At 46.0% G+C, this 25,385-nt stretch overlaps 1 protein-coding gene across 1 annotated transcript in view; it reads right to left on the bottom strand.

Annotated features, from left to right (window-relative positions):
* PDS5B (PDS5 cohesin associated factor B) overlaps positions 1 to 25,385 on the bottom strand; it is a 536,259-nt gene that overhangs the window by 341,682 nt on the left and 169,192 nt on the right. Inside the window, 2 exon segments of the mRNA XM_030200370.1 lie at positions 19,961 to 20,055; positions 21,275 to 21,390. Coding sequence (XP_030056230.1) covers positions 19,961 to 20,055; positions 21,275 to 21,390 — 211 coding nt within the window.

Here is a 25,385-nt window from a genome sequence, read left to right as displayed (position 1 = left end):
CGCTGAAGACAGTCTGCGAGGACCTGCAAACAGCACAAAAAGATGATCAGAGGTCCTGAAAGAATTTGTAATTCGCAGATACTGCAACAGAGTCCTGCGCACATCCAAAAGGTGCAACTGCCCAAATGAACCTGGAAACTCCTCCTCAACAAAGGAGGGAAGAAAAACAGGCTGTTTAGGTGAAACGGTGAAACGCTGAAACCACCTTAGGCATGAAGGAAGGCACAGTCCGAACCGTGACCCCCTGACTCTGAGAATTGCAGAAAAGGGTCTCTACAGGACAGCGCCTGGAGCTCTGACACCCGTCTCGCCGAGGTAATGGCCACTAAAAAGACGGCCTTCAGTGTCAAATCTTTCTCTGAAGCACGCCGAAGCGGTTCAAAGGGAGCCCCCTGAAGGGCCTTCTATACTAACCCCAGGTTACAAGCTGGACAAGGTGCCCGCACGGGAGGACGAAGCCGAAGCACCCCTCTAAGAAACCGTGCCACATCTGGATGAGCAGCTAAGGACACGCCTTCAACCTTGCCATGCAGGGAGGCCAATGCTGCCACTTGCACCCACAGGGAATTATAGGCCAAGCCTTTGTGTACACCAACCTGCAAGAAGTCCACAATCGGCGAGACAGGAGCCCGCAACGGAGAAAGCGCTCTTGAAACACACCAGACTTCAAACTGGCGCCAAATCCTGGCATAAGCCACGGAAGTGGAGCGCTCACGGGCCTGCAGGAGAGTGGAAATTACCTTATTTGAGTAGCCTTTATCTCTCAATTGCGCCCTCTCAATCGCCATGCCATAAGACCAAAGCGGCAGGCGTCCTCCATGGCCACCGGACCCTGTGACAACAGATGCGGAACCAGAGGTAAAGGAAAGGGAGCCTCCAACAGCATCTGTCGGAGGTCCGCATACCAAGGCCTCCTGGGCCAATCCGGGGCGATGAGCACCACTTCTCCTGGATGCAGCCGAATCCGCAGGAGCACTCGCCCTATCAAGGGCCATGGAGGGAAGACATACAGCAACCCCAGGGGCCGGGGTTGAGCTAAGGCATCCAACCCGGCAGAGCGAGGACCCCTCCCGTCTGCTGAAGAAGCACGGGACTTTGGCATTGGAACTGGTCGCCATAAAATCCATCACTGGCTTGCCCCATTTCGCACATATCTGCAAGAATACATCGTCTGCTAGTTCCCACTCCGCTGGATCGATCTGATGCCTGCTTAGATAGTCGGCTTGCACGTTGCTCTGACCTGCAATGTGAGCTGTTGACAGGGACTGTAGATGCAGCTCGGACCAGTGGCAAATTTGTTCGGCCTGTGCGGCTAGCGCTCTGCACTGAGTGCCGCCTAGTCGATTTATGTAGGCCACTGCTGTGGTGTTGTCCGACATCAGACAGCCAATCCTTCCAGGGTCACTTGAAAGGCCAGAAGAGCCAGAAACACCGCTTTCAACTCCAGGCGGTTGATAGACCACTCCGACTAGTAGGGCGTCCACAGACCCTGGGCATGCTTCCCCTGGCAATGTGCGCCCCAGCCCTTCAGGCTGGCATCTGTCACCACTAGGCACCAATCGGGGAGCGCCAGCGGCATTCCCCGCCGCAACATGCTGTCCGAGAGCCACCACTCCATACTGAGGCGGGCCGCAGGGAGCCAAGAAAGTCTGCACTGATAATCCTAAGATACTGGAGAAAATTGTTGAAGTAGAGAATACTGTAGAGGTCTCAGGTGCGCTCTCGCCCATGGCACCACTTCCAAGGTGGCCGTCATCAATCCCAACAGCTGGACAATGTCCCAAGCTTGCGGGCGGGGCATCCTCAGGAGCAGACGGACCTGATTCTGAAGCTTGCACCGCCTTTTGCTCGGGAAGAAACACATAGCCCGAGGCTGTGTCGAACCTGGCCCCCAAATATTCTAGAGATTGCGAGGGGGTCAGGTAACTTTTGGCCATATTGACGACCCAGCCCAGAGACCGAAGGACTGAAACCACTCTGGCTGTAGCTAGATGACTCTTTTTTTGAGTCTGCTCTGATAAGCCAGTCGTCTAGGTACGGGTGAACCCGGATACCCTCTCGCCTGAGAAAGGCAGCTACTAACACCATTACCTTGGAAAAGGTTCGAGGAGCTGTGGCGAGGCCAAAAGGCAAGGCCCGAAACTGGAAATGTTTTCCCAACACCGCAAACTGCAGAAACGTCTGGTGTGGGGGCCAAATTGGTATGTGCAAGTAAGCTTCTTTCAGGTCCAGAGACGTGAGAAACTCTCCTGGCTGTACAGCCGCAATGACGGAGCGCAGGGTTTCCCTGTGAAAATGCCACACTCTTAAGGACTTAGCTCTTTTAAGTCCAGGATCGGGCGAAGAGACCCGCCTTTTCGTGGCACCACAAAGTAAATGGAGTAGCGGCCTAGATCTTGTTCGGCGGGAGGCACCGGGGTCACAGCCCCTATTTGGCACAGACTGTGCAGAGTCTCCTCTACCGCCGCCCGTTTGGCAGCAGAACCGCATCGGGACTCCACAAACACGTCTCTCACCGGGGCATCGAATTCTATTCGGTATCAGTCTCTGATCAGGTCCAAGACCCACTGATCTGCGGAGATTTTGGCCCACTCCTCGAAAAAGAGGGCAAGTCTTCCTCCGATATCAGGAAACGAGGAGGGGGCCGGCGCACCATCATTGAGAGGGTCGCCCCTGAACCGGCAGCTGCAGAACGTTTGTCCGAGAGAAAAGGAGTTTCTCTGCTGAAAGCGGGCACGCGAAGTGAACCCAGCAGCACGCCCCGGGCGGTACCTTCTAGCTTCACGGAAGTGAGGTCTGTAAGAGGAGTGGACCGCCTGACCCTTAGAGGAAGGCTTCGGCCTATCTTTGGGCAAGCGCTGAGGTTTGGAATCCCCCAGGCCTTTAACGTTTTCCAGCTCCTCACCAAACAGGAGAAGGCCTTGAAAGGGCAACTTCACCAACCTTTGCTTAGAGGCCATGTCCGCCGCCCAATGTCGTAGCCAAAGAGTGCGGCGAGCCACCACTGCTACAGCCATCTGCTTAGCCGAAGCTCTGAACATATCATAAAGGGCGTCAGCCAAAAAGGACAAGGCTGACTCCATCCACGGAGCCACTTCAGATAAGGTCTCCGCTCCATCACCGGGCTGTTCCTCTGCCTGCTGTAACCAAGCCAGACAGACTCTAGCAGCATAACAACTGCATGCAGACGCCCGAACAGTGAGACCTGCCAAATCAAAGGACCGCTTCAGAGCTGAATCAAGCCTGCGGTCTTGAATATCCTTCAGGGCAACACCTCCTTCAACTGGGAGGGTAGTTCTCTTTGTCACAGCAGTGACCAGGGCATCCACTTTAGGCATTGCAAAGCGAGCCAAATGTTCCTCACTCAGAGGGTATAATTGCCCCATAGCCCTGGCAACCTTCAAAGGTCCCTCGGGGTCAGCCCATTGAGCCGAAATAAGCTCTTGGATGGAGTCATGCAAAGGAAAGGCTCGAGCAGGCTTTCTGGTACTAGCCATCCTTGGATTAACAGAGGAGGCTGTGCCACTCCCAGGATCTTCAATCGAAAGGGCTTGTAAGGCATCTGAAATAAGCGCTGGCAGCTCCTCGCGGTGGAAAATCCTCACCACAGACGGATCATCAAGCTCCTGAGGCAATTGTGCACCCGACTCTGGCTCCTCAGCCCAAGAAGTTCTGCCAGACCCCTCTGAATCCTCATAGCCCGACCACGGGGGGGGGGGGGGGGGGGGGGGACGCCACACTCAGAAGGGGAATTAGTCCTTCTGCGTTTATCAGGAGGATAATAAACAGGCAAAGCCAACTCCAAAAGGCCAGGATCCACTGGGGGGGGGGGGGGGGGGGGCAGGCAGAGGGTCCGAAGATCCCTGTGGAAGAGCTCTTTTAAGCATGTACGCCCTATGCAGCGTTAAAACAAAATCAGGGGAGAAAACCGCTCCCTGACCGCCCGGATCCTGCCCAGGGCTATCAGCTCTATTATTAGCCTCACTCGGAGGACCCCCCCCCCCCCCCCGGATTCAGGGCTCTCCGTCACAACGGAGGCCGCGCCATGTGGAAAATACAAAATGGCATCCGCTGCCAGCTCATAGCGCCAAAGATCGCCGCTCGCCATGCTCGGGCCGGCTCTACCGTCTGTACAGCACGAATTACAGAGCCCCGCTGCTGATTTGCGCTTGTCACATTTAGAACAGCGCTTTACAGTCTCCGCAGCCAACGCCAAAAACGGCGGTAAAATTCAAAAATGGCGGTTCGCGCCAAAAACGTCCCGATCACGGGCCCACCCCGGAGGAGTCAGAAAACACTCTTACCTCACTAGACTGAGTATCACAGCTCTGGTCCTGCAGAAGAATCTCAAGAAAAAAACCTCTTTTCCAAGATTGCTGCGCTAAAGCGCGACACCCCTTTAATTATTTATTTATTTTTAACGCTGTGAGGAAAGCAGAGGCAAAACAGGTAAATAAAAACACTCCGGAGGCTCAGATAAGTGGGAAAGGCAGGGAAAGGCGAACCAAAGTGACTGCATCCACTGAGTGGAAAAGGACAGGGAAAAGCAAGCTAATATGTCCACATCCACGGGGGCATGGGTAAGGCAGGGAAAGGGCTGACCTATGTGCCTTCAAAGTGAAGCTGCTATAGCCTCTAACACCCCGGCTAACAACTGGCAAGCCAGGAGCCACCCCCAGGCAGATTTTTGATGGAGCTCAAAGAAGCTGCAGCCACCCTGCTTGGGGAGATAGAGAATACTGAAGAGGCAGTGGAGCTAGCTGGCCATGAGGCACTGAGAAAAGTTGAGTGCTCTTTATCGCCCCCTGCTGGTTGATAGACAACCCATACGTAATGGCTTCATCTGCTTGATGACAAGGAAGCAGGAGCTTTTGAAATCTGAGAACCTTCTATGTACGTATAGTCAGCCTTCCTGTAAATAGGTTATACAGAGAAGAAGGATGTCTCCTGCTGCTTTATCTGTACTTTTTTTTTTTTTTTTTTAAAGATCAGGTGCATGGCCACTATCACAGCATCCTTTGGGAGTGAGTCAAGCTCAAGGAAGTCCAACAGCTCAGCCTTGGGTCTATCCTCAGTTTTCTAACTCAAATGGGATGGGCCAGACATAGCTGCCTCCTTAACAAAAATCAGTAAAGGAAAGCTCCTTGGGGGTAAAATTTTCTCTTTTCATGTCAAGGGGAGAGAATCAAAGAAAGACAAAGTGACCCCTCCTCCAAGAGGACATCTGGTGCTTCCTCAGACACCTTATGGACCTTCTGCAACCTTTCTTCCAAAGTATACATAAATCTCTAAGTGTCAAAGCATATAGAGATAAAGGTCACTGACCATTTTATCAGCTGTCCTCTAGATCGCTTCTATCTTATTTATGTGTTTTTGAAGGTGTGGTCTACAAAGTTATACACCTTATTTTTCTGCTGTCTACTCCCCTCTCTATGCACCCAAAGCATCCTTCTGATTTTTAGTGCCAACATTTCTACCTGTTTGGCCACCTTAAGACCATTACATACAATCACCCATAGGGTCCAGCCCTTTTATGAATAAAGGCATCTGATATTGGTTCAGCCTCCTGGTACAATGGAAGGAGTTCTTCCTTAGCTATATTTTGCACAAATCCTTATAATGAAGAGTTTCTCAAAGAAAGCAGAGCTGAATGAGAGAGGATTCTCATTGACAAGTCATCCTTGTCAGAGGTAAAGTCATATGAAGGTATCTGTGGTTCTAAAAAAGTCCTCCACAACATTCTGGGAATGTAATAAATGGAGGGAGGGGGAAGACATCTAGGAGGGATGCTCTTCTAACTCAGAATCCAATCCTGAAAAAGATTGTACTCCTCTTTGCTCCAAGAGCTTGCTCTGAAGAAAAGGATGTCATCAGTGGAGTACCGCAGGGATCGGTCCTGTGGCCGGCTCTTTTTAACGTCTTTGTGAGCGATATTGCGGAGGGGCTGTCTGATAAGGTTTGTCTCTTTGCGGATGATACTAAACTCTGCAACAGGGTGGACACCCCGGAGGGTGTGAATGACATGAGGAGGGACCTGGCAAAGCTAGAGGAATGGACCGATATTTGGCAACTAAGGTTTAATCCCCAAAAATGCAGGGTCATGCACTTGGGTCGCAAAAATCAGAGGGAAGGGTACAATATAGGGGGTGAAGTGCTTCAGTGTACGAAGGAAGAGCGGGACTTGGGGTTGATTGTGTCTGAAGACCTTAAAGCTTCCAAACAGGTAGAAAAAGCGACGGTCAAAGCCAGAAGAATGCTTGGGGGCATAAAGAGAGGCATGACCAGCAGGAAAAAGGAGGTGATGATGCCGATGTATAAGTCTCTAGTGAGGCCCCATTTGGAGTACTTCGTGCAGTTCTGGAGACCGCACCTATGGAAAGATATAGACAGGATGGAGTCGGTCCAGAGGGAAGCTACAAAATTAGTAAGCAGTCTTGAATGCAAAAATTATAGGGACAGGCTTCTAAACCTCAACGTGTATATGCTGGAAGAGAGGAGGGAGAGAGGAGACATGATAGAAACATTTAAATATCTCAAGGGCATTTATGTACAGGAAGAGAGCCTTTTTCAAATGAAGGAAAGCTCTGGAGCATATGACAAAGTTAAGAGGGAATAGGCTTAGGAGTAACCTAAGGAAGTATTATTTCACAGAAAGGGTGGTAGAGGCGTGGAATGGCCTCCCGGTGGAGTTGCTAGAGTCGAGGACTGTTCCAGAATTTTAAAAGGCATGGGATAAGCATGTGGGATCGCTTAGGAACAGGAAGAATTAGGAGTTATAGAGGACAAGCAGAATGGATGGGTCATATGGCCTTTATCTGCCATCATGTTTCTATGTTTCTAAGGTGCTCAGTGAACTGAGGAGACCATGGCTCAGGTTGAGAAGGATCCTAACAAGAGACACTGACTATCCTTGCAATAATTCCCTACAAAATCACTGAATTTTTTTTTTTAACAAAAAAACAGAGTATGGTTAGTCTAGCAAATGCAAGGATACTGAAGGGGAGGAGTTATTTGCTTCGTAATTCTATAACGAAAACTGAAGTTGAGATCTGTTGTTTTTTTATGAACAATTAACAACAAACTTGAAGATTCCCCTGCACCGAGTCCCTGTGCTAAGGTGGTGACTGCACAAAGTCATATGCAGGCAATAAAGAAAAAGTGGTGTGTGTGGCACAGAGAGATAATCTTAAACCTAAAGTACAATCTTCTATTGGAAGCACCCCCACCCCAAATGGACAAGGAAATACATAGAGGACCAGAATTTAAATCACCTTGAGCTACTACCGAACAAGATGCGAACTAAATCCAAATAAATCAGCATCAGTTTGAGGATCTCAAGCTCTCTGGACAGAAATAGTCCTTGGGTCATATGTTTGACACCCAATGAAAACATGTCGCCAGGGGGGTGTACCAGGATGGATGGTTGATGTGGTTCCCTGGTGATTGTGTGGGACTTCCCCTGTTGATGGATATGGTCGCGACTAACACAGCAATCCTGTAGACAGAGCTCTACTATAGGAAGTTTTGCATTTTAGACATTGGCAGTAGAGTGTAGCCATAATAGTTTGACAGTTATTTCTAGGATAAGCATCATAAATATATTGTGCTTTTTGGGGGATCTTGCCAAGTACTTGTGACCTGGATTGGCAACTGTTAGAAACTGGATGCTGGGCTTGATGGACCTTAGGTCTGTCCTAGTATGGCAGTACTTATGTACTAATGTAAGAGAATTCCAGAGAGGAAGAAGTAGTAAAAGAAAATCAGAATGGCATGATACATCCAAGCGTGAGGGAAGGAGCAAAGAAAACATGAAGGCACATAAGGTACTAAAAGGGAAAAGAGATACCAAGGGGAACCAGTAGAAAAGGCACTGCACTAAAATCAAGATCTTGAATTTTGACCCTAGCCAAGACTGGAAAGCAGTGCTGGGAAATGAGTTGTGGGGCAACAATCAGAGCTAATTGGTGGTGGGGCTAGTTCTGGGCAAGACTTCTACGGTCAGTGTCCTGAAAATGGCAGATACAAATCAAGGGAAGGTATACACAAGAAGTAGCACATATGAGTTTATCTTGTTGGGCAGACTAGATGGACCGTGCAGGTCTTTTTCTGCCGTCATCTACTATGTTACTATGTTAAAAGATGAAGAAAATTATGTCACAAAAGTACAAAGAAGAAACACTCAAAAGATCTGGGAGAGATTTGCTATGTGCATTCAGCACAGAGAAAAAATTAGGAAAACCTCAGCAGGCCGGCAGGGATTATGCATACTCAGAACTACAAATCAGTCCTGCACTCCTGAAGAGCTGCTCCACTCTAACACCATCTGATAACATCACACCTGATTCATTCCTATTTGTAATTAAGAAAACATGCTTTCATACTGAATTGTTTTGAAAAAGAAGAAAATTAGTTTAGTTGGTAGGTAACGATTAGTGTTTTTCTAAGTAACTTAATGGTACAGCAGTTGGCTAACAACTAGGAAATGCAAGATTCAAATCCCACAGACACTATTTCTGACACTGAGCAAGCCACTTTACTTTCAACTACCTCAGATTCAAAATTAGATTTTCCTCTGTGAACAGGGAAACACCTACTGTACCTGAATGTAATTCACCTTGAGCTACTTAACAGGCATGAGCTAAATCCAAATAAATATATGCTGTGCACTATACCAACAGTTTAAAATGTAAAACTTGTATCTCAAAATTACAGAATTTCATGAACTGGCATTGCACCAAAAACCTCAATTAATAAGAACTTAAATTTGTATTCCACTAGAGAGAAGGGAAGCAGAAACAAGAGAATATACATGATACATTCAAATAGTTAAAGTTTAAATAATGTAAAAGGCAAACCTTTTTCAGTTTAAAGGAAATTCTAGAATAAGAAATCATAATGTGAAGCCCCAAATGAAGGGCTCTGGATTAACATCAGAAAGCATTTCTCCACTGAATACATGGAATGCCTTCTCAGCAGAAGTAATGGCAACAAGAAGTATCAAAGAAAAAAAGAAGGATGGAACCACAAACCTGAAAACTGACACTATCCTAACAAAAGGAAAAGTGGATACATAGTAACATAGTAGATGGCGACAGATAAAGACCAGTATGGTCCATTCAGTCTGCCTAACAAAATAAACAAATGGTATGAAGTGATACATCATATGTATACCTGATCTTGATTTATCCTTGCCTCTTTTAGGGCATAGACCTTTGTGCTGCCATCTCTCTCCCCCTATAATTAGTGTCCTCTAGTAGTAAAGGTTCCTGTATGGTTGATGACTGCCTGGGTCCCTAAAGAATGGGTATGCCTGAAACCTTTGATTGGTATTTCACCCTCCCCCACCCCCACAGGATTTGTATCCTAAGAAGAGTGTATGGTGTGCTAATTTCAAAGGGGAAATGACCAAGATACAATTTAAGGCAGAAGCATACAAGTCCTGGTAAAGGAGTGTTAAAAATCCTCGACCCTACTGGTAGGCAAACAGGACTCAGGGGCGAAGTGCTTGGATCCTACAACAAAAGGTTGCTAGGCCCAAATATACCTGGATCAGGAGGAGGAAATCCTGTGAAGATTCCATACCCAGACAGGCAGAAAGGGTCAAAGGATGGCAACCGGGCATCATAGTAGAGGCCAACTGAATTTCAGTTTTGGATTAGGCACCGAAACCAGACCAAAATCTAGGATTCGGTTTCAGCCAAAATGCCTGTACATTTTTTGCTGAAACCGACCCCCCCCCCCCCCCCCCCCCCAATTCTGCCCGACCACCCATAGGGCCCTCCTTGGGACTATCTTGGAAAGCCCTGATGGTCTAGTGTCCTCTCTGGGAACAAACAAACCCCACTTGTTCCGGCCCTATGGGTCGCAATGGCTGCCAGAACTGCCATGGGAGGTCCTAGCAGCCATTTTGCAACTCGAACCAGTAAAGGCAGGAGCAAGTCTCCTGCCAGTGCTGGTTTAAATTGCAAAATGAATGCAAAGACCTCCCGTGGCAGTCTCAGCAGCCACTGCAATGGAGTAGCAGCAAGGCACTGGAATGAGTGAGGCTTGTTCCTGTCCCCGAAGAGGTAACTAGACCACCATGGCTTCCTAGATCTCTTGATAAATTGATAAATTTATAGTATAACAGCTTTCCCTCCTTTTTATTGAAGGGTGTTTCTTGCAAAAATGCTAGTCCCAGAAACAATCAGCTTAGTTCTTTAAACAAAGAACGGATCATCTTCAAAATCTGCACCCTGGTCCACAAAATCTTCTACGGCATTGTTCCAGGATACATGACAGACCTTATAGACCTACCAACCAGAAACAGAACCGGATCATCACGAACATACCTAAACCTCCATTACCGAAATTGCAAAGGACTCAAATGCAAAACAACCTATGCATCTAGCTTCTCCTATATAATCGCACAACTGGCGGAAATCTCGGGCCCTTGCTGATTTCCTACACTTTAAGTTCATGTTGACCTCCTTCCAATCTGCTCTTTTACGCACCAAACAGGATTATTATATCCAACTGACCAACTCTCTTGGCTCTAACCCTCGACTTCTCTTCACCACATTGAACTCTCTCCTCAAGGTGCCCCCTCCCCCAACTCCCCCTTCATTATCTCCTCAGACCCTTGCTGAATTCTTTCACGACAAGGTTCAAAAGATAAACCTTGAATTCTCTACCTCGCCACCTCTCCCTCCACTAGTCCGTTCCCCTCTCTCTCCTTCCCCTCATTCTTTTTCCTCCTTTCCTGAAGTTACTATAGAGGAAACTACACTTCTCCTATCTTCCTCAAAATGTACCACCTGTTCCTCTGATCCCATGTCCACCCACCTTCTTAATGCCATCTCACCTGCTCTTATTCCTTTTATCTGTCACATTCTCAACCTCTCACTTTCCACTGCAACTGTCCCTACTGCCTTTAAACATGCTGTGGTAACACCTCTCCTTAAGAAGCCTTCACTCGACCCTAGTTGTCCCTCTAATTACAGACCCATCTCCCTCCTTCCTTTTCTCTCCAAATTACTTGAGACTGCTGTTCACCGCCGCTGCCTTGATTTTCTTTCCTCACATGCTATTCTTGACCCACTACAATCTGGTTTTCGCCCTCTCCACTCAACCGAAACTGCTCTTACTAAAGTCTCCAATGACCTATTACTGGCTAAATCCAAAGGTCTCTATTCCATCCTCATTCTTCTTGATCTTTCCGCTGCTTTTGACACTGTCGATCACAGCATACTCCTCGATATCCTGTCCTCACTTGGATTCCAGGGCTCTGTCCTTTCCTGGTTTTCTTCCTACCTCTCCCTCCGCACCTTTATTGTTCACTCTGGTGAATCCTCTTCTACTTCTATCCCTCTGCCTGTCGGCGTACCTCAGGGTTCTGTTCTTGGTCCCCTCCTCTTTTCTATCTACACTTCTTCCCTTGGTTCATTAATCTCATCCCATGGCTTTTCCTACCATCTCTATGCTGAAGACTCCCAAATCTACCTTTCTACCCCTGATATCTCACCTTGCATCCAAACCAAAGTTTCAGCATGCTTGTCTGACAATGCTATCTGGATGTCTCAACGCCACCTGAAATTAAACATGACCAAAACCGAGCTTCTCATTTTTCCCCCCAAACCCACCTCCTCACTCACCCGTTTTCTATTTCTGTTGATGACTCTCTCATTCTCCCTGTCTCCTCGGCTCGAAACCTTGGAGTCATCTTTGACTTCTCTCTCCTTCTCTGCTCACATCCAGCAGACCGCCAAGACCTGTCGTTTCTTTCTTTACAACATCCGTAAAATCCGCCCCTTTCTTTCCGAGCACTCTACCAAAACCCTCATCCACACCCTTGTCACCTCTCGTTTAGACTACTGCAATCTGCTTCTTGCTGGCCTCCCACTTAGTCACCTCTCCCCTCTCCAATCGGTTCAAAACTCTGCTGCCCGTCTCGTCTTCCGCCAGGGTCGCTTTACTCATACTACCCCTCTCCTCAAGTCGCTTCACTGGCTCCCTATCCGTTTTCGCATCCTGTTCCAACTTCTTCTACTAACCTATAAATGTACTCACTCTGCTGCTCCCCAGTATCTCTCCACACTCGTCCTTCCCTACACCCCTTCCCGTGCACTCCGCTCCATGGATAAATCCTTCTTATCTGTTCCCTTCTCCACTACTGCCAACTCCAGACTTCGCGCCTTCTGTCTCGCTGCACCCTACGCCTGGAATAAACTTCCTGAGCCCCTACGTCTTGCCCCTTCCTTGGCCACCTTTAAATCTAGACTGAAAGCCCACTTCTTTAACATTGCTTTTGAATCGTAACCACCTGCCTCCACCTACCCTCCTCCTTCCTGTACACAATAATTGATTTGATTACTTTATTTTTTGTCTATTAGATTGTAAGCTCTTTGAGCAGGGACTGTCTTTCTTCTATGTTTGTGCAGCGCTGCGTATGCCTTGTAGCGCTATATAAATGCTAAATAGTAGTAGTAGTAGTAGTAATGCACTCCCAAAAGCTGTGAACAATCCATGACCACCTAAACTTCAGGAAATCACTAAAATCCAACCTGTTCAAAAAGGCTTACCCTACCGATCCAACGTAAATCCCCACACCTGGCAACACAGCAAAACCAATGATCGTACTGGACAATATACAACCTTCCCTCTCTTCGACCCTCATGGTGCCTGAAACACACCAACCTTATTCAACCACAATATAACCTTGCATTTGTTCTCTACCAGACTTGGCGAATGCCTTTACGGTACTATGTAAACCACATTGAGCCTGCAAATAGGTGGGAAAATGTGGGGTACAAATGTAATAAAAAAAAAAATCAAAATTCTGTGCACAAAAATCACAAATTCTGGAAGTTTGTCATAATTGCACCATTATTACAAACCCCAACCCTATACACAGATACCACCCATAATTTTTCCCAAAACCCATAGCATTTACTTTTTACAGCCCCCTCCCTGCACCCACATATAGTATAGCCACCTTTTTTACAATCCCTCCTGCACCCACACATAGCATCCATCTTTTTTTACAGCCCCTCCCCATATAGCATCCACCTTTTTTACAATCCTCCCTGCTCCAACATAGCATCCACCTTTTTTTTTTTTTTACCAGTCACCTCCCTCCCTGCACCCACCCACAACATCCACCTGTTTCACAACTCCCCCCCCCCCCCCCCTCCAGAGTCATTATATATATATATATATATATATATATTTATTCTCTTCACCCACAAGCCATCCATATTTTTTTCGCCTGCCCCTGCACTCACCCATGAGATACGAGGAGCTGCTGCATTGGGAGCACCTCTTTGGAGCAGGAAAGAACCCCACTCTTTCCTACCCGCTACTACTGCCCTGGGTCGGTGCTGCAACTGTTTCCAAATGGCTGCTGAGACTTCTGTAGCAGTCTCACTAGAATTTCGCTTGAAGTCTTTTTGAAAAAGAGGAGGCCCCAGCCAGAGAGCAGCGGCAGTGGACAAGAAAGAGAGGGGTTCTTTCTGCCCCTGAAGAGGCCACTTGCACTAACCACTAGGCCACTACTCCAAGTAACCCTCCACTGCCCAGGTACAAAATAAGTACCTGTATATATGTACACCACTTTGACTGTAAACACAGAAAGGCAGTCTATCAAATCCCAGCCCTTTTCCCTCTTTCATTCTTTTGTAGTTACTTATTAAGTAGCTTCAGGCATCATTTATAGTCTCTACTAGTCCCATTACTTTGTTGGTTACTGTCTCCACTTCAGGAAGTGTCTTTCCACTCTTCTCTTCACTGGCCTCGCCCTGCTGAAAATCTTTGTAGCCTCCTTCCTGCTAGCATATGCAGCCATTTTACTGGCAGGTTATTTAGTCATGGTATCAGATTGCTTATATATGTCTACTGAGATGTTCTCCACTTTAACAGCCTCCAACATATTCCAGACCTCTTCCAGAGTTTGGACTCTCCTCAATGTGCTTTGCACTGTAAATATGAGCCCACTTGTAACGGATGGACTGTGCCCTGAGAAACTGAGTGACCTCTCTCATAGCCATCTACCGTCACAATTTAAGCAGAAAGACATACTGAAAATTATCCATTTTACATTTTTTCAGTGGACTACTTCCATCTGTATTGCTGCTGCCATAATCACCTCTTCTGTGCCAAAAACATGCAGGCACACTATTTTTTGGTTGATTTTCTCTCCAAGGTGTTAAGGCTCTGCCTACTCACACCTCTGGAATTTCTTCTGCTTCCACTGATTGGTTTCAAAAGATTCTTAACTATTTCTTCTACTATTTGTGCACAATCTTTATCTAGCACTGCCTCCAAGATGCTATCAATCTATATATTGCTCCTTCTGGACCTATTCTTAAGATCGTCTACTCTTCCATAGCTCCGCCACATTTTTACTGACTGTATCAAGTTGTTCTGTCAAGTTCTCCCATTGCTTCCTCCACATTAGTAGTCCACATTTCCAGTTCTTCCCGTCACTGTTAGTTTGACTACTTTTAATATCATGCAGACCCTCTTAGAACCTGCTACAGCATTTGTATTTACCTTTGTTTCAAACATCCATTTTTTAGGAGCCACTCCAACTGAGTACCAGCGCTCTATAGCCATCCTCTGCTCAGTCTCAAAACTATGCACCACCATCTTTGCTTCCTTCTACTCACCATGTGATGCTAAGCTGCTAGCAATCTCCCTACAGGTGGAAAAATTAGGTTCTTAACCTTGGTAATTTTCTTTCCTTTAGTCACAGCAGATGAATCCATTAACTGATGGGTTGTATCCGCCTCCCTGCAGGTGGAGATAGAGAACACTGAAAAACCATAGTGCCTCTTGGACAGCTAGCCCCCAACTGCCTTCAGTATTTGAGATTTCCAAAGCAGAGTGAACCATAAAGGCATAGTAACACAAACTTTCCTCACCGCGAACAAACGCCCCAGAACAGGAGCAACAAAGGAGGGACAATCTCAACCTCCTGTAGTAGAACATCATGTAGAAATTCTGATAACTGTTTTCCAACTTCTCCCAATGAGATTTATATCTCCATGAAAGATCTGAACAAAAAACAAAGTCAGACAGGGAGGGATCACAGATTCATCTGCTGTGACTAAAGGAAAGAAAATTACCAAGGTAAGAACCTAACTTTCCCTTCCTTGTCATCAGCAGCAGATGAATCCATTAACTGATGGGATGTACAAAAGCAATCCCTACTTAGGGAGGGAACAGGCCACTCCGCGAGCAAGCATCTGCACTCTAAGATTCACGTCCTGCTTCGCTGCAACATCCAGCTTGTAATGCCAGACGAATGAGAGCTGAGAAGCCCAAGCAGCTGCACTACAGATCTCTTGAAGAGAGACTGCACCCATTTCAGCCCACAAGGAAGAAATGGCTCCCGTGGAATGCGCCTTAAACGCTTCAGGCAGAGACTGACCTGAAAGCAGATACAGAGCAAAAATGACTTCCTTGAGCCAACGGGCTACAGTGGCCTTAGACGCCAGGCCTCCACGCCGAGGACCTGACAAGACAAAGAGGTGATCAGAAGTCCTGAAGTCATTTGACATCTGTAGATACTGCAACAGCGCCCTGCGGACATCCAGAAGATGTATCTGCCCAAAGGAGTCCGGGAACGCTTCCCTAACAGATGAATGAAGAAAAATGAGCTGGTTCAGGTGAAATGCTGAAACCACCTTAGGCAGAAAGGAAGGCTCTGTACGTACCGTTACTTCAGACTCCAAGAATTGCAGAAAAGGGTCCCGACAGGACAGCGCCTGCAGCTCAGACACGCGTCTAGCCGATATGATGGCCACCAAAAAGACTACCTTAAGAGTCACATCCTTCTCCGAAGCTCGCCAAAGTGGCTCGAAGGGCGAACACTGAAGAGCCTTCAACACTAGCCCCAGGTTCCAGGCCGGACAGGGCAACCGGACAGGAGCACGGAGCCTAAGCACCCCTCTTGAGAAATCTGGCAATGTCCGGATGAGCAGCAAGGGACCAGCCAGCGAACTTCCCTCGGTAGCATGATAATGCTGCCACTTGCACCTGCAGGGAATTGTAAGCCAGGCCTTTTTGTAAGCCCTCCTGCAAAAAGTCCACCACAGTTGAGACTGTAGCTCACGTGGGTGTGATCGCCTTTAAAACACCCCACGCCTCAAATCTGCGCCAGATCCGAGCATAAGCTGCGGAGGTGGACCGCTTGCGGGCCTGCAAGAGAGTGGAGATGACCTTATTAGAGTAGCCCTGGTCTCTCAATTGTGCCTCTCAATATCCAGCCCGTAAGACCAAATCGGCAGGGATCCTCCATAGACACCGGACCCTGAACCAACAGGTTCGGCACCAGGGGCAAATGCACCAGAGCGTCCACCAACATCTGGCGGAAATCCGCATACCACGGATGCCTTGGCCAATCTGGAGTGATGAAAATCTCCAGACCTCGGTGCTGTCAAATCTGCAGTAGGACTCGTCCTATCAAGGGCCAAGGAGGGAACACATACAGGAGCTCCGAGGGCCAGGGTTGAGCCAGAGCATCTCTCCTTCTGCTGAAAAAGCGAGGTACTTTGGCGTTTGCACTTGATGCCATTAGATCCATTCCGGGTGTCCCCCATTTGGCACAAATCTGAAGACTTCTGCCAGTTCCCATTCCGCCGGGTCGATTTGATGCCTGCTGAGAAAATCGACTTGCAAGTTGCTCTGACCTGCAATGTGAGCTGCTGACAGAAGCTGCAGGTGTAGCTCGGCCCAATGACAAATCTGAGCGGCCTCCGCAGCCAGGGTCCTGCACTGAGTGCCGCCCTGACGATTTACGTATGCCACCATTGTCGTGTTGTCTGACAGAACCCGGACAGCAAGCCCCTTCAGAGACTTTTGAAAGACCATAAGAGCCTGGAATATCACTCTCGGTTCCAAGCGAATGATGGACCACCCCGCTTCCACAGGTGTCCACAGACCCCAAGCATAGCTTCCTTGGCAATGCGCTCCCCAGCCTAGGAGGCTGGCATCTATTATCACAAGGCACCAGGAAGGAAGCGCCAGGAGCATTCCTTGGCGCAGCATCCTGTCAGAGAGCCACCACTCCATACTGAGCCAGGCCGCAGGGAGCAACATTAGTCTGCATTGATATTCCTGGGACATTGGAGACCATTGTTGAAGCAGGGCAATCTGCAGAGGCCTCATATGCACTCTCGCCCAAGGCACCACCTCCAAGGTAGCCGTCATCAACCCCAACAGCTGGACAAAGTCCCAAGCTCGCGGGCGAGGCATCCGCAGGAGCAGACGGACCTGATTCTGAAGCTTGCACCACCTTTGGTCGGGAGAAAGACCAACCCCGAAGCCCTGTCGAACCGGACTCACAAATACTCGAGAGACTGAGAGGGGGTCAAGTGACTTTTGGGCATACTGACCACCCAGCCTAGCGTCTGCAGGACCGCCACCACTCTGGTTGTGGCAAGACGACTCTCGGTTACCGAGTCTCTCGCCTGAGACAGGCAGCTACTACCACCATTACCTTGGAAAAGGTACGGGGAGCTGTGGCTAGGCCGAAAGGCAAGGCCTGAAACTGGAAATGCTTTCCCAACATTGCAAAGCGGAGGAACCGCTGGAGTGGAGGCCAGATAGGAATGTGCAAATAAGCTTCTTTTAGGTCCACAGACGTGAGAAACTCTCCTGGCTGTACCACCGCAATGACGGAGCACAGGGTTTCCATGCGGAAATGTCGTACTCAGAGCCTCGGTTACTCTTTGTAAGTTGAGGATCGGCCTGAAAGACCCGCCTTTTCGAGGCACGACAAAATTAATGAAATAGCAGCCGCGTTCGGCGGGAGGCACCGGGATCACCGCTCCGAGGTGCAGCAAGACTTGCAAGGTCTCCTCTACCGCCGCCCGTTTTACGGCAGTGCCGCATCGGGACTCCATAAACATGTCTCTCACCGGGGCACCAAATTTCAGTCAGTAACCTTCTCTGATCAGGTCCAGGACCCACTGATCTGAGGTAAACTTGGTCCACTCCTCTAGAAAGAGGGAAAAACGTCCTCCTATTGCAGGCGAGGAGTGGACCAGCGTCCCATCATTGTGGAGGACGCCCCTGAATTCCTGGCCTTGAACCGGCCCCTGTGGAACATTTGTCCGAGCGAAAGGAGTTCCTCTGCTGAAAACGGGCACATTGAGAAAACCCAGCAGAGCGCCCCGGGCGATACCTTCGAGCTTCACGGAAGCGAGGTTTGGAAGAGGAGGGAAACACAGAACCCTTGAAGGCGGGGAATTCACCCGTCTATGTTTAGCGTGTTTCCAACGCTCGGGGGAGGAAATAACCTCTGAAGTCATCCCTGGGGCATCAACACCCTGAGGGAAGCCAGGAGGCAACGCAGTGTCAGACACCTGCAGCAGAGCTCTTTTCAGCATGAACACCTTATGCATTAAAAGCACAAACTCAGGGGAGAAAACACTCACCCTGACCCTCCGCCTCCGATTAGGAGAAACGGATGTAGGAGCTCCTCTGGCAGCCTCTAAACGAGGCGTCCCCTGCCCTCAGACTCCTCCACAACCGCGAGGGTCGAGGCATGCGGCGCTTCCAAAATGGCGCCCACTGCCAGCTCCATCGAGCGGGAAGAAACATCGCTCGGCATGTTCAAACCAGCATGAGCGTCTAAGGAGCATGTTTTACACAGCCCCGCTGCTGATCTGCGTTTACCACAACGGGAGCAGCGCTTAACTCCTTCAGCAGCCATCGTCCGTTTTTTCACAGGATGGGAATATAGCAACAAAATGGCGGCTTCGCGCCAAAACTTACCCCGATCGGAACGGCGTCCGCGGGACCTCCCCAGAGGAGATGGGCACCACTCTCACCTCAGAAGACCGAGACAACGAGCTGCGCGCTCAAGCTGCACATAAACAGGATCACTGGAAAAATCCTCAGAAAAGCCATGCAGTAAAAGCGCGCTCTTTTTTTTTTTACGCTGTGAGGAATGTTGTAAGCAGGCAGCAACAGAGGGACTCCAGGAGGCGGGGGGAATGGGTAAGGCAGGGAAAGGGCGAACCTATATGCCTTTAAAGTGGGCACCACAAGCTACAACACCCCTGCTCAACTGGCCAAAGCACAGGAGCCACCCCAGGCAGTCTGAAATCCAGGAGCTGATCAAGCTACGTCCACACCTGCTGGGAGATAGAGAAATAGTGAAGGCAGTTGGGGCTAGCCATCCTAGAGGCACTATGGTTTTTCAGTGTTCTCTATCTCCACCTGCTGATAGGCGGATACAACCCATCAGTTAATGGATTCATCTGCTACTGACGACAAGGAATCTGCTGTTTTTCTCCATCTGAACTCTTTGACTAAATGCCATTCACCTTGTAGGCAATCACCCTTACCCTGTGTGCACACAATCACGGGATGGAAGGAGTTATAAACTTTTATAGAGGTAAGTCTGCACACAGTTTTCATTCAGTGCTGCCATTTGTAGCACTGTGATCACTTCCTCCTCTATCAACCCCTCTCTTATGTTCCACAGGAAACAGCCCTAAGCTACAACAGCTCCTCATGGTCCTAGACCTTCCACACTTGTTTTCCAGCCCCGTCCAATAGCAGACACTACTTATTAAGAGTTTTCCACCCATCATGACTTAATAGAACCTGAAAAATAATGCAGCTCCAAATTACTTCATTTCATACAATCTATATTTACCCCGCAAGTCTTCTCAACAGATTCTAATTAAAAGTTTAACAGGAAAAATCAGCTGTATTATTTTAAACATAACCAATGCCTTCAACTTTTCACCCACTCAATGTACACAAAAATGAGCATGTTTCTATTACATTAGAACACTGATACTGTAGTTATTCATCTTAGTCTTATCTTTTTAAGGTTGCATATAACAGCATTTATGAACAGAAAGTTCTCTAGACAAACAGACATCAAAAATCAACACTCGCTATTCTAGAGGAAAATTAGATTGCCCTTATACAAACATTTCAAATTGGAAATAATAGCCAATACCTGTTAAATCTTTTGCTAAATCTGGATGGTTCACAAGGCAGTGACTGGCAAATTTCACGCACTCTAGTCTAATAGGTACATGTATATCATTAAACCTATAATGAAAAAAATAGAATTCATAAAATTAGTGTGTTAAATTTATCATTTTAGTCCCAGCAAAATAGCTACAGTATATGCCAAAATCCTTAATGCCTGCCTGCTCATCCTAATATTCCATCATCTCATTAAAAACTGTAATCAAGTCTCATGCCCTCAGAGTGCTTCTGAAGTAATTAACTTCTATAAAAATAGGGAGCTGTGAGTGGTATGTTATTCTAATTCAGCCTTAAACTGGCCAGTAACAAAGGACAATCAAAACTGATGATCAACCATATGGCAGCATACCCAATTGCTACCATAGTCAGTGGATTCCTCAAGCAGAGTTTACATGGGGACATTTGCAGCTGTAGCTTAAAATCTTTACAACAGAAGGCAGGGAAAACAAAGGGAATAATTTTAAAGCAAACACATAAAAATGGTATCAAAGTTTATTTTTTTATTTAAATATTCTAATCAAATGTGGACATGTCTACTGTTTACTAAAGAGATTCACCAGTTAAACTGCTATCCAATCTCTTCTTTGCTGGATAATGTTTATGGACTATTCAAGCTTATATTAAGCTACAAAGGAAAAAAAAGTAATCTCCCTTCACAGGGGGAGTCAATACCTGCATTAAAGTGCAGTATGTTGGCAAATCATGAGCTTACCATGAAGCAGCATGAAGATTTAAAATATATATGTTAGTATGATGTAATAGAACAGTGTTCCCCACAAATGTCTTGCTGAGACCAGGATAAAAGTTATCTTAAAAGATTTATGGCTCAGGGATCAGCAGGACAAGTTTGAGAAATCCTATAGTAACATGCAAAGAACAGCATCAAAAATACCAACCACTACTCAGGTACTGGCAATAGCTAAGCCTTTAGAAAAAAGGATTTTACAGTATTAGCACATTTACTGTATTTTTATCATTAGATTTGTGAAAGGAAAAAAAATCTTCTCAAAGAACATCACAGTATTTTACTTTGACAACAAGGAAAATGAATACAAGCAAAAGATTTAAAACAAAAGGTTAAAAGATTAAAATATATGACTAACATTTTATGGAATTATAGTGGAGCTATTTTTGTTAAGAAACTGTGTCAGATTCAGAGCAAGCAACAGAATTGATAGCTACTGATAATACTCATAACAGTAAACACAATTTGTAAAAACAAATGATTTATACTCCATGGTCCATCCCTTAATAGTAAGGGAACTAAAACAGTGCATACCTCCCCAAGTAGCACTGCCAAAGTGGTTTGTTTTGAGAGGCCAACTCTGAATCCTTTGCCCCAAACATTTTTGCTAGTAGTTTAACAACCTGCAGGCGTTCTTCATTGTCATTGCTCTGGAAAATGAACACAATTTTTTAAAAAATAAAACACTTACAAGAACAGTTTCATACTCAACAACCTTTAGAAAAAACAAATATTACACATGAGGCATATTTTCAAAACTTTGAAAGGCTAAGTGCTTTGAAAATATGCCTAGTAGTGTACATGTAAAAACAAACATCTATTCAAAAATATAGTAATGAAAATATAGTAATAAATGTTAACTGTCATATAGTTTAAGCTATACAGCTTTCCTCAAACCTAATCTGCATATATGCTAGATTGCCATGGCCACTTGCAATGTTTCAAACAAACGTACTGATGTCCTGACCAAGCCCTGCCCATCCATTCACTCTACCTATGCCCTGCCCCTTTTGATGTCATCACCAGAAAACAGCAGCCACCAGGATCATCACTGCTCATTGGATTTTTCTCTTATTAGTTTTGGTAAATCTGTACCTCTGATGACTCTCTGTATTTTGCACAGTACAAGATTTGGTTGATCTAATATAGAGAAGGAGCTGGCGCGAGTATCCACTGATCTGGTCTAAAGGGATTCCTAGTACCAACAGTTGTGTGGTGGGGGTAAGGGAGGCAGAGAGATTCAACACCCCAGACAAAAAGCAGCAGTGTAATTTGCTGGTACCTGTAAAACCACAATCTATAAGACAATCACAAAGAGAGAGGCAGGCAGTCACACAGAGGGAAAATAAAAATCACACATGCAGTTTATTCAAACCACACAGACAGCCATTTTGATAATTTCACTTCCTGTCACATGATCCAAGTTCTGCAGTGGTAGCCATTTTGATAGTATCACTTCCTGTCTGCATGGGCTATTGGTGTCCATCATTTGATGTCTTCACTTCCTGTCTTCAGGGTTTTACATTGGCAGCTATCATGGAAAAGGGGTGAAGCTGGGAGGGGGTTGATTAATTCCTGTGCTATTACAGAAGGGGTTGTACATTTGATATATTGCCTCTCTGTGGTGCAACCAAAGAGGTCACCAAAAGTTAATGGGTGAAAGCAGAGAGATGAGAATGGAATGGCTTGGGCAGGCAGTGGGCAGGAGCACAATGATACATTAGAACAAACTTAAGTTTTCTGGGGTTGCTGTGTTCAACTTTTTAATTGAAATTCACACAGCAAAATTGGACCAAGGAAAATAAGAATAAGCACACACTGAAGACTGACATCTTGCTCGGTCAACAAAAATAAATTATACACAAATGCTCTTCTACATTAGTTTTCAAAGCCTAATAGGTCCCTTCCCAGATGTCACTTGCCTCCCTTCCCAGAGTTATGAAAGTACACCTTAACAGTGATTCTTAGCAAATAAAACGTTTCTCCATGGCTAAGCAGAATAAGGCAGTCACACATAGGTTACATCACCATCTGATGGTGCCAGCTTGGATCTGCTCCCCTTCTACTAAACAACAAAAAAAAAAAACTCTAGAAGACTAGGCAGTTACCCTTAGGCAAGACCTGTGCTTGCCTAAAGGTAACTGCCATCTTACTAGTTTTTTTTGTTCTCTGAAGTTCAAACAGATTCTGTTCCCTCTCTACAAAAATATTATCAAATTGAATCACTCTTTAAATCCACCCCCTCCCTTCACCACCAAAAAAATGAGTCAACCATTATTTCTTAATTCAACTTAGCAGGACCAGCAAGGCATGCTGCCTCGATATCCCTATGTGATTTGGTATAACAACAGTTGGTCTAAGCATACAATTCATCTAAAGTCCAATTCGTCCAAAAGTTAATTTGTCTAATGGACAATTGGTCTAAAAATTAAATCAAGATAAATATGTGAAGTCATACATTTGTCACGTGGCAGATCATTTTTTTTAAAGTCAATAATGAGAATACACTACATGCTTTAATCTATTCAAGACATTAACCCTGGAAGCCACTCAGTATTGTAACACAATAGGCAAAAATGTAACTGAATGAGATAGAGGTGCAAAGTCACAAGAGTTTGATATGGAAGATTAAAGACTTCAGTCATGAATTAATATACAGTGAAACCTCTGTTTTCGTTGACTTCAGTTATCATCGGTTTCGGTTTTCGTTGATTTTTTTCAGTGAAAATTTTATCTCGGATTTTGTTGGTTGCCTCGGTTTTCGCTGCTAATTTTGCGAAAACAAGGGCAACCCACGCTTCTCCTGTTCATTGGATTACATTGATTCATATGGAAATAATTGCCTCGGTTTTCGTCTGTTTCGGTTCTCATTGATTGTTTTCGGACGGATTATCAATGAAAATCGAGGTATCACTATTAGTTTAGTAAAAAAAAATGTGTTTAGGATGTCAATTGTTAAGACTCTCAGCAGGGAGACTTTCCTTGTTAAGAATGCAGACTCTGGCTGTGGTTCACAACGATCCCCAATGTTCGAAAGCTCAGTGAGAGTCAGTGGATCAAGAATGGGATATTCAAACCATTTCCACTATATTTACTCAATTGTATTCAATATATGCTCCTATTGGCAGGGCCTCGGACTCTCATATCAATACACAACAGATGAAGACTTCAGTATAAAGGTTCGCCAAATCACAGCCCTAGCATTTCTTCCTCCTAATGAAATTCAACTGGCATGGCTTGAATTGATGGGAGCCCTTCTTGACAAAGCAGCCGACCTCACCCAGTGGTTTGATGAAAATTATGTTCGTGGACAGGTTCTTAGGACTCTTCAAAACCAGAAATTAGATCACCTCTGTGGTCAGCCAATGCTCGTATTGAGCTGGGCATACCAAGAACATAGAAAATAGTGGGATCATAGCATAGAAGACTGGAAGTGTTGGTTGGAAGAGCAGATGTTGAAGTTTCTTCAATTCAGTGACCATTTTATAAAGAGCAGAAAGATGTTAAAGGTCAAACAGAATGCATAATGCGAGGTGAGCAACAGAAGAAACAAATTATGCCAAAAGTTGTGAAGATTGTATTATGTTCATTTTTGTGCAGCGAGCCTCCTACAATATTCTAGATTTTCTATTATGGCATTGCACACAATCTATGCTTTTAGAACACTGAAACATCTGTGCTTTTTAATTTTCTCATACTAACTTTCTTCACTCATATATATAAGTTTATAAAATTAACTTTTCATAAAGTGTGTACTATTCTTTAATTTCTGTAACATGCTGTAGTTTTTTCTTACAAAATGATATTGATTTTTGCATCAGTACAGTCTCCTCTTTTGTTTAGACCAATTAAGCCATTAGCCACTGTGTATTTTAGACCAATTGTCCATTAGACAAACCATCATTAGACCAATTGTTGAGGACCCAAGTTTTCAATGTTGAATACAAAAAAAAAAAACAGCAGCAACAACAACAACACTCATTTAAAACAATCAAGGGGCAAAGTTCTACATCAATAAGAAGAGACCAGCTCCTTCAGACTCTGCACGAAAGTCATATGGATTTGGGACTATGCAGATATCAATGGCATCTCCCTCACTGCCACATACCTACCAGGAGAACACCCTTGCTGACAAGCTGAACAGATGACCAGATCCACACGTGATCCCCCCCCCCACACACCTTCAAGAAATAGCATGTATCTCTGCATGGTGAGAGCACACTACAAAAGGTCCTCTTTGCAACCAACAGCAGCTTCAAGTGCCACCTTACCTATTCCAAGCATCCCAAATCACAGTGTGTTATAGTAGATGCTTTAACAATCAGCTAGAGTCACTCCTTCTATGTCTACTCTCCATCCCTATCATCACCGATTGTCAAGACAATCCAGAAGCTGCAGCAACACAGCACATCACTAATTCCACTGCTTCCCATATATACTACAGCTGGCAGCTGATGATCCACTCCGTCTACCACATTACCCCAACCTTATCATACAGCAACAAGGGGTCCTCAATCTCTAGCACCTAGCACTTTCTGCATGGAGCTTCAGGAATTTCTTACCACATCCAAAAAGACCAGCAAGTAAGAGATCTTAGAGTCTCAAATGGAAGAGGTTTTCACTCTTGTGCTCTAACCACCACCTG

This window comes from Microcaecilia unicolor, chromosome 4 (assembly GCF_901765095.1).
Source record: "Microcaecilia unicolor chromosome 4, aMicUni1.1, whole genome shotgun sequence".
NCBI classification, from domain to species: Eukaryota; Metazoa; Chordata; class Amphibia; order Gymnophiona; family Siphonopidae; genus Microcaecilia; species Microcaecilia unicolor.
This window is presented reverse-complemented; position numbering and strand designations above follow the sequence as displayed.